This window comes from Pseudophryne corroboree, chromosome 8 (genome assembly GCF_028390025.1).
Source record: "Pseudophryne corroboree isolate aPseCor3 chromosome 8, aPseCor3.hap2, whole genome shotgun sequence".
Taxonomy (NCBI): domain Eukaryota; kingdom Metazoa; phylum Chordata; class Amphibia; order Anura; family Myobatrachidae; genus Pseudophryne; species Pseudophryne corroboree.
The window spans coordinates 313,711,729-313,729,861 of NC_086451.1; the positions used below are offsets into that span (position 1 = coordinate 313,711,729).

General features: G+C 45.2%; 1 protein-coding gene across 3 annotated transcripts in view; it reads left to right on the forward strand.

Annotated features, from left to right (window-relative positions):
- Positions 1 to 17,921, forward strand: part of IDS (iduronate 2-sulfatase) — a 56,694-nt gene extending 38,773 nt beyond the window's left edge. For all 3 annotated transcript variants that reach the window (XM_063937393.1, XM_063937395.1, XM_063937394.1), the window contains 3 exons: positions 9,917 to 10,043; positions 12,260 to 12,430; positions 15,850 to 17,921. In XM_063937393.1, coding sequence (XP_063793463.1) covers positions 9,917 to 10,043; positions 12,260 to 12,430; positions 15,850 to 16,316 — 765 coding nt within the window. In that variant the 3' untranslated portion in view covers positions 16,317 to 17,921. The remainder of the gene's footprint in view (positions 1 to 9,916; positions 10,044 to 12,259; positions 12,431 to 15,849) is intronic.
- The last annotated feature ends 212 nt before the right edge of the window (positions 17,922 to 18,133 follow it).

Genomic DNA, 18,133 nt, shown 5'->3' on the forward strand with positions numbered 1-18,133 from the left:
CCGCAGTCCTTTCGGTCCTATAAGAACAAGCGGGCAAAAGGACAGTCATATCTGCCCCGAGGCAGAGGAAAGGGTAAGAGAGGGCAGCAAGCAGCTCCTTCCCAGGAACAGAAGCCAGCCCCGGGTTCTGCAAAGCCCTCAGCATGACGCTGGGGCTTTACAAGCAGACTCAGGAGCGGTGGGGGGTCGACTCAAGAATTTCAGCGCGCAGTGGGCTTGCTCACAGGTGGACCCCTGGATCCTGCAGGTAGTATCTCAGGGTTACAGGTTGGAATTCGAGAAGTCTCCCCCTCGCCGGTTCCTAAAGTCTGCTTTGCCAACGTCTCCCTCAGACAGGGCGACGGTATTGGAAGCCATTCACAAGCTGTTTTCTCAGCAGGTGATAGTCAAGGTACCCCTCCTACAACAGGGAAAGGGGTATTACTCCACACTATTTGTGGTACCGAAGCCAGACGGCTCGGTAAGACCTATTCTAAATCTGAAATCTTTGAACCTGTACATACAAAAATTCAAGTTCAAGATGGAGTCACTCAGAGCAGTGATAGCGAATCTGGAAGAAGGGGACTTTATGGTGTCCCTGGACATAAAAGATGCTTACCTGCATGTCCCAATTTGCCCTTCACATCAAGGGTACCTCAGGTTCGTGGTGCAAAACTGTCATTATCAGTTTCAGACGCTGCCGTTTGGATTGTCCACGGCACCTCGGGTCTTTACCAAGGTAATGGCCGAAATGATGATTCTTCTGCGAAGAAGAGGCGTATTAATTATCCCTTACTTGGACGATCTCCTGATAAGGGCAAGGTCCAGAGAACAGCTGGAGGACGGAGTAGCACTAACCCAAGTAGTGCTGCAACAACACGGGTGGATTCTGAATTTTCCAAAATCTCAGTTGACCCCGACAACACGTCTGCTGTTCCTGGGAATGATTCTGGACACGGTTCAGAAAAAGGTGTTTCTTCCGGAGGAGAAAGCCAAGGAGTTATCCGAACTTGTCAGGAACCTCCTAAAACCAGGAAAAGTGTCTGTGCATTAATGCACAAGAGTCCTGGGAAAGATGGTGGCTTCTTACGAAGCGATTCCATTCGGCAGATTCCACGCACGAACTTTTCAGTGGGATCTGCTGGACAAATGGTCCGGATCGCATCTGCAGATGCATCAGCGGATAACCTTATCGCCACGGACAAGGGTGTCTCTTCTGTGGTGGTTGCAGAGTGCTCATCTGTTAGAGGGCCGCAGATTCGGCATACAGGACTGGGTCCTGGTGACCACGGATGCCAGTCTGAGAGGCTGGGGAGCGGTCACACAGGGAAGAAACTTCCAGGGAGTATGGTCAAACCTGGAGATATCTCTTCACATAAATATACTGGAGCTAAGAGCGATTTACAATGCTCTAAGCCTGGCAAAACCCCTGCTTCAGGGTCAGCCGGTGTTGATCCAGTCGGACAACATCACGGCAGTCGCCCACGTAAACAGACAGGGCGGCACAAGAAGCAGGAGAGCAATGGCAGAAGCTGCAAGGATTCTTCGCTGGGCGGAAGATCATGTGATAGCACTGTCAGCAGTGTTCATTCCGGGAGTGGACAACTGGGAAGCAGACTTCCTCAGCAGACACGATCTACACCCGGGAGAGTGGGGACTTCATCCAGAAGTCTTCCACATGATTGTGAACCGTTGGGAAAAACCAAAGGTGGACATGATGGCGTCTCGCCTCAACAAAAAACTGGACAGGTATTGCGCCAGGTCAAGAGACCCTCAGGCAATAGCTGTGGACGCTCTGGTAACGCCGTGGGTGTTCCAGTCAGTGTATGTGTTTCCTCCTCTGCCTCTCATACCAAAAGTACTGAGAATTATACGGCAAAGGGGAGTAAGAACGATACTCGTGGCTCCGGATTGGCCAAGAAGAACTTGGTACCCGGAACTTCAGAAGATGCTCACGGAAGATCCGTGGCCTCTACCTCTAAGACGGGACCTGCTTCAGCAGGGACCGTGTCTATTCCAAGACTTACCGCGGCTGCGTTTGACGGCATGGCGGTTGAACGCCGAATTCTAAGGGAAAAAGGCATTCCGGAAGAGGTCATTCCTACACTGGTAAAAGCCAGGAAGGAGGTGACTGCACAACATTATCACCGCATTTGGAGAAAATATGTTGCGTGGTGTGAGGCCAGGAAGGCCCCCACGGAGGAATTTCAATTGGGTCGATTCCTACATTTCCTGCAAACAGGATTGTCTATGGGCCTCAAGTTGGGGTCCATTAAGGTTCAAATTTTGGCCCTGTCGATTTTCTTCCAGAAAGAATTGGCTTCAGTTCCTGAAGTCCAGACTTTTGTAAAAGGAGTACTACATATACAGCCCCCGGTTGTGCCCCCAGTGGCTCCGTGGGACCTTAATGTAGTTTTGGATTTTCTCAAATCCCATTGGTTTGAGCCACTCAAATCGGCGGATTTGAAATATCTTACGTGGAAAGTAACCATGCTACTGGCCCTGGCTTCAGCCAGGAGAGTGTCAGAATTGGCGGCTTTATCGTATAAAAGCCCATATCTGATTTTCCATTCGGACAGGGCAGAACTGCGGACGCGTCCTCATTTTCTGCCTAAGGTGGTGTCAGCGTTTCACCTGAACCAGCCTATTGTGGTGCCTGCGGCTACTAGCGATTTGGAGGATTCCAAGTTGCTGGACGTTGTCAGGGCATTGAAAATATATATTTCAAGGACGGCTGGAGTCAGAAAATCTGACTCGCTGTTTATACTGTATGCACCCAACAAGCTGGGTGCTCCTGCTTCTAAGCAGACGATTGCTCGTTGGATTTGTAGCACAATTCAACTTGCACATTCTGTGGCAGGCCTGCCACAGCCTAAATCTGTCAAGGCCCATTCCACAAGGAAGGTGGGCTCATCCTGGGCGGCTGCCCGAGGGGTCTCGGCATTACAACTCTGCCGAGCAGCTACGTGGTCGGGGGAGAACACGTTTGTAAAATTCTACAGATTTGATACCCTGGCTAAAGAGGACCTGGAGTTCTCTCATTCGGTGCTGCAGGGTCATCCGCACTCTCCCGCCCGTTTGGGAGCTTTGGTATAATCCCCATGGTCCTGACGGAGTCCCCAGCATCCACTAGGACGTTAGAGAAAATAAGATTTTACTTACCGATAAATCTATTTCTCGTAGTCCGTAGTGGATGCTGGGCGCCCATCCCAAGTGCGGATTGTCTGCAATACTTGTACATAGTTATTGTTACAAAAAAATCGGGTTGTTATTGTTGTGAGCCGTCTGTTCAGAGGCTCCTACGTTGTCATACTGTTAACTGGGTTCAGATCACAAGTTGTACGGTGTGATTGGTGTGGCTGGTATGAGTCTTACCCGGGATTCAAAATCCTTCCTTATTGTGTACGCTCGTCCGGGCACAGTACCTAACTGAGGCTTGGAGGAGGGTCATAGGGGGAGGAGCCAGTGCACACCACCTGATCCTAAAGCTTTATTTTTGTGCCCTGTCTCCTGCGGAGCCGCTAATCCCCATGGTCCTGACGGAGTCCCCAGCATCCACTACGGACTACGAGAAATAGATTTATCGGTAAGTAAAATCTTATTTTTTGTTCATTTTTTTTGCTCACCATTTAATTGTTCATTTCTCTTACGTCCTAGAGGATGCTGGGGACTCCGTAAGGACCATGGGGTATATACAGGCTCCGCAGGAGACGTTGGCACTCTAAGACTTTAGATGGGTGTGAACTGGCTCCTCCCTCTATGCCCCTCCTCCAGACCTCAGTTAGATCCTGTGCCCAGAGGAGACTGGATGCACTACAGGGGAGCTCTGAGTTTCTCTGAAAAGACTTTTGTTAGGTTTTTTATTTTCAGGGAGCACTGTTGGCAACAGGCTCTCTGCCTCGTGGGACTGAGGGGAGAGAAGCAGACCCACTTTCCTGGACTGATGGGCTCTGCTTCTTAGGCTACCACCATTAGCTCCAGAGGGTCGGAACACAGGTGTCGTCCTTGCTGTTCGTCCCAGAGCCGCGCCGCCGTCCTCCTCACAGAGCCGGAAGATTGAAGCCGGGTAAGTATAGGAAGCAAGAAGACTTCAAAGGTGGCAGAAGACTTCAGATCTTCATGAGGTACCGCGCAGCGGTCGCGCTGCTTGCCATTGCTCCCACAACACACACAGGCACAGCAAGGGTGCAGGGCAATTTTTACCTCACATAAGACTGGCACACTTATATAGATACTGCGGAGGCAGTATATAATAAATCCCCTGCCAGTATAATAAAAATAGCGGGACCGAAGCCCGCCGTCGAGGGGGCGGAGCTTGATCTTCCAGCGCTAACCAGCGCCATTTTCTCCACAGCATGCTGCAGAGAAGCTGCTCCCGAACTCTCCCCTGCTGAACAAGTAACAGGGGGGCAAAAATGAGGGGGGGGGGGGCACATTTATTTGGTGCTAATTCTATATATAAAGCACTGTACAGGCTGGGACTTTGTTTCAGTATCTAGTGGCGCTGGGTGTGTGCTGGCATACTCTCTCTCTGTCTCTCCAAAGGGCCTTATTGTGGGTCTGTCCCCATATTCATATATCCCAGTGTGTGTGGGGGTGTCAGTACGTGTGTGTCGACATGTCTGAAGCGGAAGGCTCGTCTAGGGAGGAAGCAGAGCAGATGGTGGTGGTGTCTCAGTCGGCACAGCCGACACTTGATTGGTTGGACATGTGGAATGTTTTAAATGCTAATGTTGCTTTATTACATAAGAGATTGGACAAAGCAAAGCGGATCGCAGGCAGGAAACTACCTTAAAATCAATTTATGCGACTACGGGAGCCCTGCTCAGACCTGCAGTAGCGTCGGCATGGGTGGGTAGCGCAATTGCAGCTTGGGCAGATAACTTGTCATCTGACATTGACACCCTAGATAAAGATAGTATTTTGTTGACCTTGGGTCGCATCAAGGACGCACCGTTATATATGAGAGAGGCTGCTAGAGATATTGGGCTTTTGGGTTCAAGAGCCAATGCCATGGCAGTTTCTGCTAGAAGGTCCCTGTGGACCCATCAATGGACAGGTGATGCTGACTCAAAGAGACATATTTAGGCTTTGCCTTACAAAGGTGAAGTTTTATTTGGGGAGGGCCTCGCGGACCTGGTTTCTACAGCTACCGCGGGTAAGTTTTCTTTTTTGCCTTACGTTCCCCCACAGCCGAAGAAAACACCTTTATACCAGATGCAGTCCTTTCAGTCTCATAAGTTCAGAAAGGGGCGTGGCTCTTCCTTCCTCGCCAGAGGTAGAGGTAGAGGGAAAAGAACACCAGCTATGGCTAGTTCCTAGGAACAAAAATCCTCCCCGGCCTCTACAAAATCCACCGCATGACGCTGGGGCTCCGCTGCGGGAGTGCGCACCGGTGGGGGCACGTCTTCGACTCTTCAGCCAAGTCTGGGTTCAGTCGGATTTGGATCCTTGGGTGGTCGAAATTGTATCCCAAGGCTACAAGCTGGAGTTCGAAGATGTGCCTCCACACCGATTTTTCAAATGGCCTTGCCAGCTTCTCCCCCAGAGAGGGAAATAGTTTCAGCTGCCATACAAAAGCTGTGTCAACAGCAAGTGATTATCAGGGTTCCCCTAGTGCAACAGGGGAAAGGGTTTTATTCAACCCTATTTGTGGTCCCGAAGCCGGATGGCTCGGTCAGACCAATTCTGAATCTAAAATCCCTAAACCTAAATTTGAAGAGGTTCAAATTCAAGATGGAATCTCTCCGGGCAGTGATCTCCAGCCTGGAAGGGGGGGATTTTATGGTGTCACTAGACATAAAGGATGCATACCTTCATGTCCCCATATATCCGCCTCATCAAGCGTACCTGAGATTCGCTGTACAGGATTGTCATTACCAGTTTCAGACGTTGCCGTTTGGGCTTTCCACGGCCCCGAGGATTTTCACCAAGGTAATGGCGGAAATGATGGTGCTCCTGCGAGAGCAAGGAGTCACAATTATCCCATACTTGGACGATCTCCTGATAAAGGCAAGATCAAGAGATCAGTTACTAAAAAGCGTGTCTCTCTCCCTGAGAGTACTACAACAACACGGCTGGATTCTAAATCTACCAAAGTCTCAGTTGGTTCCGACAACTCGGCTGTCATTTTTGGGCATGATTCTGGACATTGAAAAAAAAGAGGGTTTTTCTCCCAATGGAAAAAGCCCAGGAACTCCAGAACATGGTCAAGGACCTGCTGAAACCAAAAAGAGTGTCAGTTCATCAATGCACTCGAGTATTGGGAAAGATGGTGGCGGCCTACAAGGCCATTCCGTTCGGCAGGTTCCATGCGAGAACTTTTCAGTGGGACCTTCTGGACAAGTGGTCAGGGTCCCGTCTACAGATGCATCGGAAGATAAGCCTGTCCCCCAGGGCCAGGGTCTCTCTCCTGTGGTGGCTCCAGAGTGCGCACCTTCTAGAGGGTCGTAGGTTCGGCATTCAAGATTGGGTTCTTGTGACCACGGACGCAAGCCTCCGAGGATGGGGAGCAGTCACACAAGGAAAAAATTTTCAGGGAATATGGTTAAGCCAGGAGGCTTGTCTACACATCAATGTAATGGAATTAAGGGCCATATACAACGGCCTGCAACAGGCGGAGAATCTTCTTCGCAACCTACCCGTTCTGATCCAGTCAGACAACGTCACAGCCGTGGTGCATGTAAACCGCCAGGGCGGGACAAGGAGCAGAGCAGCAATGGCAGAAGCCACCAGGATTCTTCGCTGGGCGGAAAATCATGTAAGCGCTCTGTCAGCGGTCTTCATTCCGGGAGTAGACAACTGGGAGGCAGACTTCCTCAGCAGGCACGATCTCCATCCAGGAGAGTGGGGACTTCATCAAGAGGTCTTTGCAGAGGTAACAAGTCGTTGGGGACTTCCTCAAATAGACATGATGGTGTCACGCCTCAACAGAAAGCTTCGGACGTATTGTTTCAGGTCGAGGGACCCTCAGGCAGTGGCGGTGGACGCCCTGGTGACACCGTGGGTGTTTCAGTCGTTCTATGTGTTCCCTCCGCTTCCACTTATCTCAGAAATATTGAGAATCATAAGACGAACAAGAGTGCAGACAATACTCATTGTCCCATATTGGCCTCGAAGGGCCTGGTATTCAGATCTTCAGGAAATGATCTCAGAAGATCCGTGGCCTCTTCCTCCCAGGGAGGACCTGTTGCAACAGGGGCCCTGTGTGTTCCAAGACTTACCGCAGTAACGTTTCACGGCATGGCGGTTGAACACCAAATCCTAGCTAGGAAAGGTATTCCGGGGGAAGTCATCCCTACTCTAATCAAAGCTAGGAAGGAGGTAACGGCGAAGCACTATCACCGTATCTGGAGGAAATATGTATCTTGGTGTGAAGCCAAGAATGCTCCTACGGAAGATTTTCAGCTGGGTTGTTTTCTCCATTTTCTACAGACAGGAGTGGATATGGGCCTAAAGTTAGGCTCCATTAAGGTGCAGATTTCGGCCTTATCTATATTCTTTCAGAAGGAATTGGCTTCTCTCTCAGAAGTCCAGACTTTTGTAAAGGGAGTGCTGCACATCCAACCTCCTTTTGTGCCCCCAGTGGCTCCGTGGGACCTTAACGTGGTGTTACAGTTCCTTAAATCACACTGGTTTGAACCTCTTCAAACAGTTGAATTAAAATTTCTCACTTGGAAAGTGGTCATGTTGTGGGCCTTGGCATCTGCGAGGTGGGTGTCCGAATTGGCGGCTTTGTCTCACAAGAGCCCCTATCTGATTTTCCATGTGGATCGAGCAGAGTTGAGGACTCGTCCTCAATTTCTGCCTAAAGTGGTTTCGTCGTTTCATATGAACCAACCTATTGTGGTGCCTGTGGCTACGGGTGACGTGGAGTATTCCAAGTCACTTGATGTAGTCAGGGCCTTAAAAATTTATGTAGCCAGGACGGCTCGGGTTAGGAAAACAGAGGCACTGTTTGTCCTGTATGCAGCCAACAAGGTTGGTGCTCCTGCTTCTAAGCAGACTATTGCTCGCTGGATCTGTAACATGATTCAGCAGGCTCATTCCACGGCTGGATTGCCGTTACCAAATTCGGTAAAGGCCCATTCCACTAGGAAGGTGGGCTCTTCTTGGGCGGCTGCCCTAGGCGTCTCGGCATTACAGCTTTGCCGAGCAGCTACTTGGTTCAAACACTTTCGCAAAATTCTACAAGTTTGATACCCTGGCTGATGAGGACCTCATGTTTGCTCAATCGGTGCTGCAGAGTCATCCGCACTCTCCTGCCCGGTCTGGAGCTTTGGTATAAACCCCATGGTCCTTACGGAGTCCCCAGCATCCTCTAGGACGTAAGAGAAAATAAGATTTTAAACCTACCGGTAAATCTTTTTCTCCTAGTCCGTAGAGGATGCTGGGCGCCCGTCCCAGTGCGGACAAATTCTGCAGGGCTTGTATTTAGTTGTTGCTTACATAAGGGTTATGTTACAGTTGAGATCAGTCTCTGGCTGATGCTGTTTTGTTTATACTGTTAACTGGTTTAGTATATACCATGTTATACGGTGTGTATGGTGTGGGCTGGTATGTATCTCGCCCTTAGATTAACAAAAATCCTTTCCTCGTACTGTCCGTCTCCTCTGGGCACAGTTCTATAACTGAGGTCTGGAGGAGGGGCATAGAGGGAGGAGCCAGTTCACACCCATCTAAAGTCTTAGAGTGCCCATGTCTCCTGCGGAGCCCGTCTATACCCCATGGTCCTTACGGAGTCCCCAGCATCCTCTACGGACTAGGAGAAAAAGAATTACCGGTAGGTTTCAAATCTTATTTTTACTTGCTTTCTCCTTTCTGATATCTTGTTTCATGGAATTAAAATATGTTATGACAATATATAAATGAAGCTAAACTGTTCAGTATTATGGGGGAAGTAGCCGCTATAGTAAATATAGTACATATATGTGACGTGACTTTGTCATTGTTTAGACCAGTGGTTCTCAAACTCGGTCCTCAGGACCCCACACAGTGCATGTTTTGCAGGTAACCCAGCAGGTGCACAGGTGTATTAATTAATCACTGACACATTTTAAAAGGTCCACAGGGTGAATTAATTATGTCGCTAGTGATTCTGCGAGGAGACCTGCAAAACATGCACCGTGTGGGGTCCTGAGGACCGAGTTTGAAAACCTGTGGTTTAGACCATTCTTATTTCCAATGAAATGATCAAAACCAGAACATGGGTATTCCCCATACTTGCCTACCTGACCCTCTCCATGAGGGAGAAAATGCTCTGTTCCTGGACTTTCCTGGTAATGTAGGATTGCCATCACCTGTGGTGAAACACCTTTCTTATCAATTAACTAGCTCACCACAGGTGATGGCAATCATACATTACCAGGAAAGTCCAGGAACAGAGCATTTTCTCCCTCATGGAGAGGGTCAGGTAGGCAGGTATGGTATTCCCCAAGTAGAAATATTGGTGCATTTCCAATAAATGAAAAGCTGTGTGCACCTACATGTTTTGCAATTAATAAATTACAATTACTGAACTAATTGCAAATCTCAATGTTGAGTCTTGGACCTTGTATCTAAGGCCACATCAATGTATGTGGGTTCCCAAGTACAGGGCGTCTCCTCCTTTAGTGGAGTTTTCGTTTGCTGTATTTGGAGCAATATTTCTCCCAAATACAGCAAATGGAAGCCCAACCCATTACTGAAGCTTGTAGCCGGCATGCTCAAATTAGCACTGATTTTCCCAACAGTGAGGTTAAATGCACTATAATTATTAAGAAGTTTTCCACGTGATATACTGTACATATTTAAATTTTGGTCTTGATTCCTCATTAAATGCATGTGATGGCGTTTTTCTTTTTTGACCCAAAGTACTGATCTGATCATGTTTTGTGTGTTTGGCCTGAGCAGGCTGGACCCTGTAAAGCAACATGTCTTGTATATTGGTTTATTACAGCGCCTGATACGCCAGAGTTACTTTGCCTCCGTTTCTTACCTTGATGGCCAAGTTGGACAATTGCTGAATGCGGTGGAAAATATGGGATTTTCAAATGACACTATCATTGCGTTTGCTTCTGATCATGGTACGTAATGAAAGTGGATATAGGACCTAATTCAGCAAGGATCTCAAATCGGCAAAATTAGCAAAAAAAAGCGTAAAACCGCAAATTCTGCAACTTAAATAGCAAAAACTGAGGAAAAAAAAACAATTTCTGAGACTGAGTAAAAACTGCATATGCCCTACGAAAAGTAGGCTTGTAGGGGGCGTACTAAAGGGCTGGACTCGCAAAAACTACGATCAGGGGCGTGTTGCGAGGCGTGTTGTGGGTGTATGCTGATGGACAGTGGGCAGTGCATTCACAATTTTTACAACCGATCGCACATTTCTGATGTGCAGTTTCTGAGTGACTATAGGTCTACCTTAAAAATTGCACAAGCTGACCTCAGTTGTAGACTGCATGTATACTGCAATCATTGCTTCATTACTCCCAGCTGAAGAAGCTCGCGCCTCAGACCACAAATCACTTCATTCAGCTGTATTGGAACTTAGAAACATGTAAGGTATTGTTTAACTCTGTTACACATGTTGATTGTGAAAATATATGTTACTAACCGATTTGTGTTTACACTTAAGGGCCCTACACATTGGCCGATCCGCCGCCGAGCTGCCCGACGGCGGATACGGCCGACGCGGCGGTGGGGGGGAAGTGACGGGGGGAGTGAAGTTTCTTCACTCCCCCCGTCACGCGGCTCCATTGAAGTGCAGGCAAATAATGGACGAGATCGTCCATATTGGCCTGCATGCACAGCCGACGGGGGACCAGCGATGAACGAGCGTGGGGCCGCGCATCGTTCATCGCTGGAGCCTCCACACTGAAAGATATGAACAAGTTCTCGTTCATTTATGAACGAGATCGTTCATATCTTTGGCTGATGTCGGCTAGTGTGTAGGGCCTATTACTAACAATCGAGGTTTGACAACCACACTATTTGATAGAAGCAAATGTAAAATAACTTTTACAAACATTTTGCTTAGTAGTCTCTCCTGAATGACATTTAGCTTCCTAACATTTTTTTTTTTTAAACAACCAACATATTTTTTTTGTTAAACAAAACAGACCCACATACATTTTTTTTATTTTTTACATTTTATTTGTGCGCTACACACATAAATATAGTTGAAGAACAGCAAGACCATCTTTTTATTTTCAAGTTTTGCAAATTCTGCACCATTTGTATACTAATTGAAACAAATATTTATACAGAATTCCTTAAAGTAAGGTATGTAAATAACGGCAAAGAAACAATAATATGTAATGTTTGACCACATCACAATCATTATAAAAATGTTACTGTTGTTTCCGAATTAAAATATTTTGACTCCAAAAAGTGTGTTTGTTAAAACATATACCAATAATTGCTGTTGTGTAGGGTTTAGAGGCTAGAATTCACACTCTCTCTAGTTGAATATATTTGAACACGGTTATGGGCATTAGTCAATGTTTGAAGAAAAACACTATGGTATCTTTAAGATAATAATTGCTAAATTACCACAAGATCATTTGACCAATTAAGTGACGATTGAATTGATTTACAATTGTTGAGTAGTTTCTTTAATTTGGGTGCAGGAAAGTAGGTTGTGCAATTTTTATAGGCCCTATATACTGGGCGATAATACTCAAAGATATGAATGATCTCATTCATTAATGAACTAGATACCGTTCATATCTTTGAGTGTGGAGGCACCAGCGATGAACAATGCGCGGCCCCGCGCTCGTTTATCGCTGGTGCCCCGTCGCCTGTGCATGCAGGCCAATATGGACGATCTCGTCCATATTTGCCTGCACTTCTATGGAGCCGTGTGACAGGGGAGTGAGAACTTCACTCCCCCCGTCACTGCACCCCCATCGCCGGGTCACCCGGCGGCCGAATCCGCCGTTGGACAGCTCGGCGGCGGATCGCTCAATGTGTAGGGCTCTTTAAGGGAAAAACACTGTTGTTAGCAAAAAATGCAACATCAGAAACATGTACGCAAAAATTGTGTACATTTGTAATATGTATGCAAAAATTGCAATTATTAGGATGGTTTTCGCAATATTTGCACATTTTACAAGGCCACCTTCTTTTTGTTAAATTAAATTAGTGTTGCAGTTTTTCCGTTTGGGCGTGCTGCTTTCGCAATTTTGCTTTTGCGCGCAATTTTTGCTAATTTTGTAATTTTTGCAATCCTTACTGAATTTGCCCCATAATGTATTATTTTATATTTGTGTATTATTGAGTGTTTTCTTCATCCGTTCAGGATGGTCTTTGGGAGAACACGGTGAATGGGCAAAATACAGCAATTTTGACGTGACTACTCGTGTGCCATTGATGTTTTATATACCAGGCGTGACCAATACGGGCCAACCACAGCAGAACATCTTTATGTACATAGATCCCTTTAGCAGAGAAGCCAGGAGAAAGCTTCCAGGTGATGTGTGATCTCTTCTTCAAGATGCAATTCTTTATATTGTATTTAGCATTGTTTGTGTTACCTTGTAATGTATTTAATTTCTTTTTTATAGTTTGTCTATTATATAAGCACATTTCTTAATGCAGTGCAGACTGTGATTGCAGTAGTCAATGGTAACTACATTTTGGGGACATATTTAGGACTTCAACACAAAGCCTTCTGTATGTACCAACAAGTTAAATGTATGAGATTAATTGTTGTTGTTGTTGTTGTTTTTATAGCACTACAATTTTCCGGGTGTCTAACACTACTGTGGGGTCCATGATCTTTCCACTGTCACTCATACCACTTTCACATTGCAAACACGGGTCGCACCCGGGAATTGTACACATGTCCTTCCCGGGTGTGACCCGCCATGTGACCCCTTTCAGACTGGCAAGCCAACCCGGCACTGTGCCCAGTTGGGTTGCCATCAGGGGCGAAGGCAACCCTGACATCATCAGGGGCAGAAGCGGCACATGGAGATGAGATCATCTTCATGCGCCACCTCCTCCATATGTGATCGCATCGACCCGGGTAACCCATTCACGCCACACGTGACACGGGAATAACCCGTGTAAAACCCTCCTTTTAATACCGAATTAAAATGCTGGGTTGCTTGACTTGGGATTTTTTAACCTGGTCCTTTCACATCGCACCTTCACCCAGGTAGACCCGGCAATATACCGGGTTATTTTGGCGATGTGAAAGGGGTATCAGTCTCTGGCTTCCTTCTTGTCTCCATTCTTCTTTTCATTATAATAGACCTGCAGAGGAAGACGTGTCACTGATCAGTACACGAATATCCTAAAATACTTAGGGATATATGTACAGTATGAAGCATTGGAGAGTGATAAAGTGGAGTAGTTATCCAAAGCAACCAATCAGCTTGAAACTCATTTATCTAGTATAGTCTTTGAAATGACACTTAGAAGATGATTAATTGATTTGGACAGCTTCTCCACTTCATTACTTGCCAAGGCTTGATACAGTACAATTCCCCCTCAGTCTGTAATGAGCATTCTGGTCATCTTTGGGTTATACGCTGTTCTACGCTACAACAAGGAATAAAAATGTAGTAACAAAGAGGTGCTTAGACCCTAGTAATATTTATCTTAAAAACCTGACAATTTTCAAATTTGTTTTATTAATGCTAGGAATACACAATACAATTATTTGGCTGATCCGCCCTATATTGATGGATCAGCAAAATAATTTTACTGTGTATGAGTGTGACCGATCTCAAAATATTGATCGCTCGGGCATGCCAGATCATCAAGCATATACATCCAATGAAGTTAAAAGTTGGCTGCACCAGGCAGTGTATCTACCACGGCCAAATAACAGACCTTTTCCCTGCTCCTTCACTTTGGAGGACCAGGGAAATGCCCCTCCCCCCCCACCACCACCAGGGGTGGAGCACAGCTACCAGGTGCCATACACTGTGAGAGATCTCACCATGTATGGCCACGATATCTGCAGGGTCTGAGGCTGTCAGATAATCTAGTGTGTATGCCCAGCTTTAGGGGGAGATTTATCAAGTCTTGGAGAGAGATAAAGACGGTAATGTGGTGTCCGTGTAAGTGCTCATTGACACAAACAGACAAGCAGACCAGGAGCTGAGATCAGCATGCTGCTTTCAACTTTACTTGACTGCAAACGAACATAAAGCAACACACTCTTGCAGCAAGCTGCACAATAGAACAACACAATAATCACAGGGAGTAAACTCCCTGTAAAAAAAATAGTGTGCTATCTGAACCAATTAAAGGAGACAAGTACTATACATTCAGACAGAATAAAATATTCTCAAAAAAATATATTTTTTATTTTATTAATTTCATATAATGCTGCAGCATATGAACACTCCATCAATGCATAATAAACATAACAAATTCATAAAAATCATTATTCAATACATAATTATCTAAAAAGTCCATAAAAGACTAAATTGAATAGTACTGAGAACTTATGAGGCTGATCTTTATTTGGATCCCATGAATATAGCTATTTGTTATAATGTCCACTGGACTAAATGTATAGTGACTAATTTTTTGTAGCGTCCACTGGACAAAATATGGAATGGCTAGTAGTTGTCTTCAAACACTACATGTGTTCATGAGTCCAAGATTTAGAGAAATTCTTGTTTAAAGATGTGTGCACACACTGGTATGACTAAATGGGTAATTACCATACGAATTTTGTCACCTCCAATATAGAAATGGAGGAGGCAGCCAGTATCAACTGTCAACTCACGCCTCCGATGAAAGTAAGGGGCCAGCTACCGATTGCCAGGCGCAACTGACCCTTTTTGTGTGGCTGTGAGTACTTGAGCCAGGATAGGGTCCTGAGCAGTCTCACATCTGATCATACTGGCAGTTATGGGAAGTCATTCCACTTGTGTCATTGTGAAAACATTCCACGAATACTCGGTTTTCTGTGGCAATGGGGCAATCTGTAAAGGCAGTTGGGACAACCCATTTGCATTGGCATGTTGTGCAGTCCGCTTGAATTCTATAGTATAGCAATGTCAACCTAAGAACAGGGCCCAGCGCTGCATCCTTGCAGCCGCCGTGACAGGAATATCCTTCTGAGGCTTAAAGATGGACAAAAGTGGTTGATGATCAGTCGCAAGTGTGAATTTTTTGCCAAATAAATACTAATTGAATCGTTTAACTCCCCAAACCAGGCTTAAGGGTTCTCTGTCAATCTGTGCATAGTGGACTGCAAATGAACATAAAGCAACACACTTTTGCAGCAAGCTGCACAAAAGCACTGAACAACAAAACAGTGGTGAAACATGGTACTGCAAGTATAAAACAGACCTGCACAGCAATGTGAATCTGACATAGCCAGATTCTAATAGGTAAAATTAAAGAAGCTGGTTGGTTGGTACTTTGGGCCTAATTCAGACCTGATCACAGCAGCAAACGTTTTCTCTAATGGGCAAAACCATGTGCACTGCAGGTGGGGCAGATATAACATGTGCAGAGAGAGTTAGATTTTGGCGGGGTGTGTTCAAACTGAAATCTAAATTGCAGTGTAAAAATAAAGCAGACAGTATTTACCCTGCACAGAAACAAAATAACCCACTCAAATCTAACTCTCTCGGCACATGTTATATCTGCCACACCTACAGTGCACATGGTTTTGCCCATTAGAGAAAGAATTTGCTGATGCGATCAGGTCTGAATTAAGCCCTTTATCTCTCCACTTTCTCTCTGAGATTCGCTAAATCTTCCCGGTAGTGATTTAAGGCTGTACTCTTGTGAATATTGGCTCAGCAGTGATGGCTATTACTTTGAATGTATTCAATTACTTCAGCCAGTTTCTTTGTTATTTCCTCTTTAGGTTTCACAAGTTTGATGAATGCTGTTATTCTATTTTGTTTTATATAGGCAAAATCAAGACAGATCCTGTTGAATTAGTGTCTCTATTTCCAACACTTGCTGAGCTTGCCCAGCTCCCCCTTCTACAAGAGTGTCCTGTTCCTTCATTTCATGTAGAGCTATGCACTGAGGGTCACAGCCTTGCTCCATACTTCAAAGCATCTGCTGATGGGGAGTACAGTGCCGGAACCGTTGCTTACAGCTCTTACCCTCGGCCTTCTGATACCCCCCAGTGGAATTCTGACCTCCCTGATCTCCAAGATATAAGAATCATGGGATATTCAATGAGGACATGTGACTATAGATATACTCTATGGGTTGGGTACAATCCTGTTACATTCAGGGCCAATATTACGGACATCCATGCACAAGAGTTATATTTAAGCAAAATAGATCCAAATGAAGACCACAACTTGTTTAATGCTTCTATACATTATGATCTTACGAGCAAGATTCTTAGACATATAATGAAATGATTGACATTGATATGAAAAGGCCCAAAAATATTTTCTTTCACTGACAGTGGACATCTCAGTCCTTGTGTAGTTGGATGCACGGATGCACACTAGGGAAGGGCATTGTAGCATCATTAGCATAAAGTCACATGTACAACTGTAGCAAAAGACGCAAAGAAGGCCCCATCTGCGTCCAACTTACACTCAGACATCTATCTATACATATTATGTTATACCACTACCTGCGAGCCTCTGCGTCCGCTACTGTGTGTGTGTGTGTGTATGTATGTATGTGTGTGTGTATGTATGTATGTATGTATGTATGTATATATATATATATATATATATATATATACAACAAATACCCAGTAATGTTTAAATTAATGAAAGAGATGTCCAAAAGTGGTAATAAGACGGGCCTTGAAGTGACGTTTTAACAGTACACACTATGCTAGGAGGTAGATAGGTGCTCAAATAGAGAAGATGTGTTGTTCAACTGCATATTTTAGAAATTACTTTTAAACAGAAGAAAAAGATGAGGGTACAAAAAAGACCCTCGCACTATATATAAAAACAGAAATTGGAATGGCTTTTACTTTCAGCAAGCCAATAAAACAAGAATTGTTACTTGGTCTAGAGCAGTGGTGGCCAACGCGTGGCTCTTGAGCCACATGCGGCTCTTTCTTGATTCAAATGTGGCTCCCAACACTCAAAGTCACGTGACCACAAGAGATCTATAAACCGCTGCACTCCAGCCAGACATGCAGCAGCACTACGTAGACTGAGAACTGAGGGAGCCAAATACACAAGGGAGAGCTGGCTGGAGTGACACAGGCGGGTGCTGGCTGGAGTGACACATTGGGGAACTAAAGTGTATTATGTGAATCTGGCTTTTCAATATATTTTATGCGGATCTGGCTTTTTCAGTTATTTGATGTAGAAGTGGCTCTTTCATTATATTTTATGTTGGATCTGGCTCTTTCAATGTATTTTATACCAGGGGCGTTGCCTAGCAGGCACAAGGTCACACCACATTTTTGCAAGTGCGCCTTCGACTCGAAGTCGGCTCTTTGATGTACCTAACAAGATTTCTTGGCTCTTTGTCTCTGACTGGTTGGCCACCCCTGGTCTAGAGCAAAGCATTGGCCAAGGATTATTTATACATATGGCTTCGCTGGATGATTTGTATTTAGTATACACCTGTACACAAAAAATCGGATAGCTTCTCTTTTAAAAAACACACATTTATTACAAACAATAAGCTGCTAACAGCTTTGTATCTAAAGCACTTTATTAAATGTTAAAACCCAGGCTTTTTTTATTTTTACAAACTCTCCACTGGAGGGCAGCAGCCTCATGCCTAAATTTCAGTGCTCCACAGAATGCGATCAGTATTAGCAGGCTGAATGTGTTTAAAACTAACCTTTTCTTGTTTTGCAGGGGAAGATTTCGTTTTTTTTCATTCTCTCCCTTTTATTTGTAATTGTTTCATTATTTGTAATGTATTGTAGATTAGTATTGTTCCCAGCTACTATGGATGAGTAATCAATACACAGTGTTTAAACAATGGAATTTTTTACATATTTAGATAACAATTAAAACTTGAGCTTCAAGTTGACAACACAATTTCCGATCTTGTCTTTTAGTTTTAGGGCCTATTTCAGACCTGTTCGTTGTTGTGTGAAATCGTAAAGCGGCCGATTACAATCCATACGCATGCGCAGTCGTTTGTTAATGTGCAGGCATGAGGCCAAACTGCGAAAAAATACAGCGACTTTTTTGATCACTAGGAATAAGTGAGTTGATTGACGGGAAGCTGGCGTTTAGGGGTGGTAACT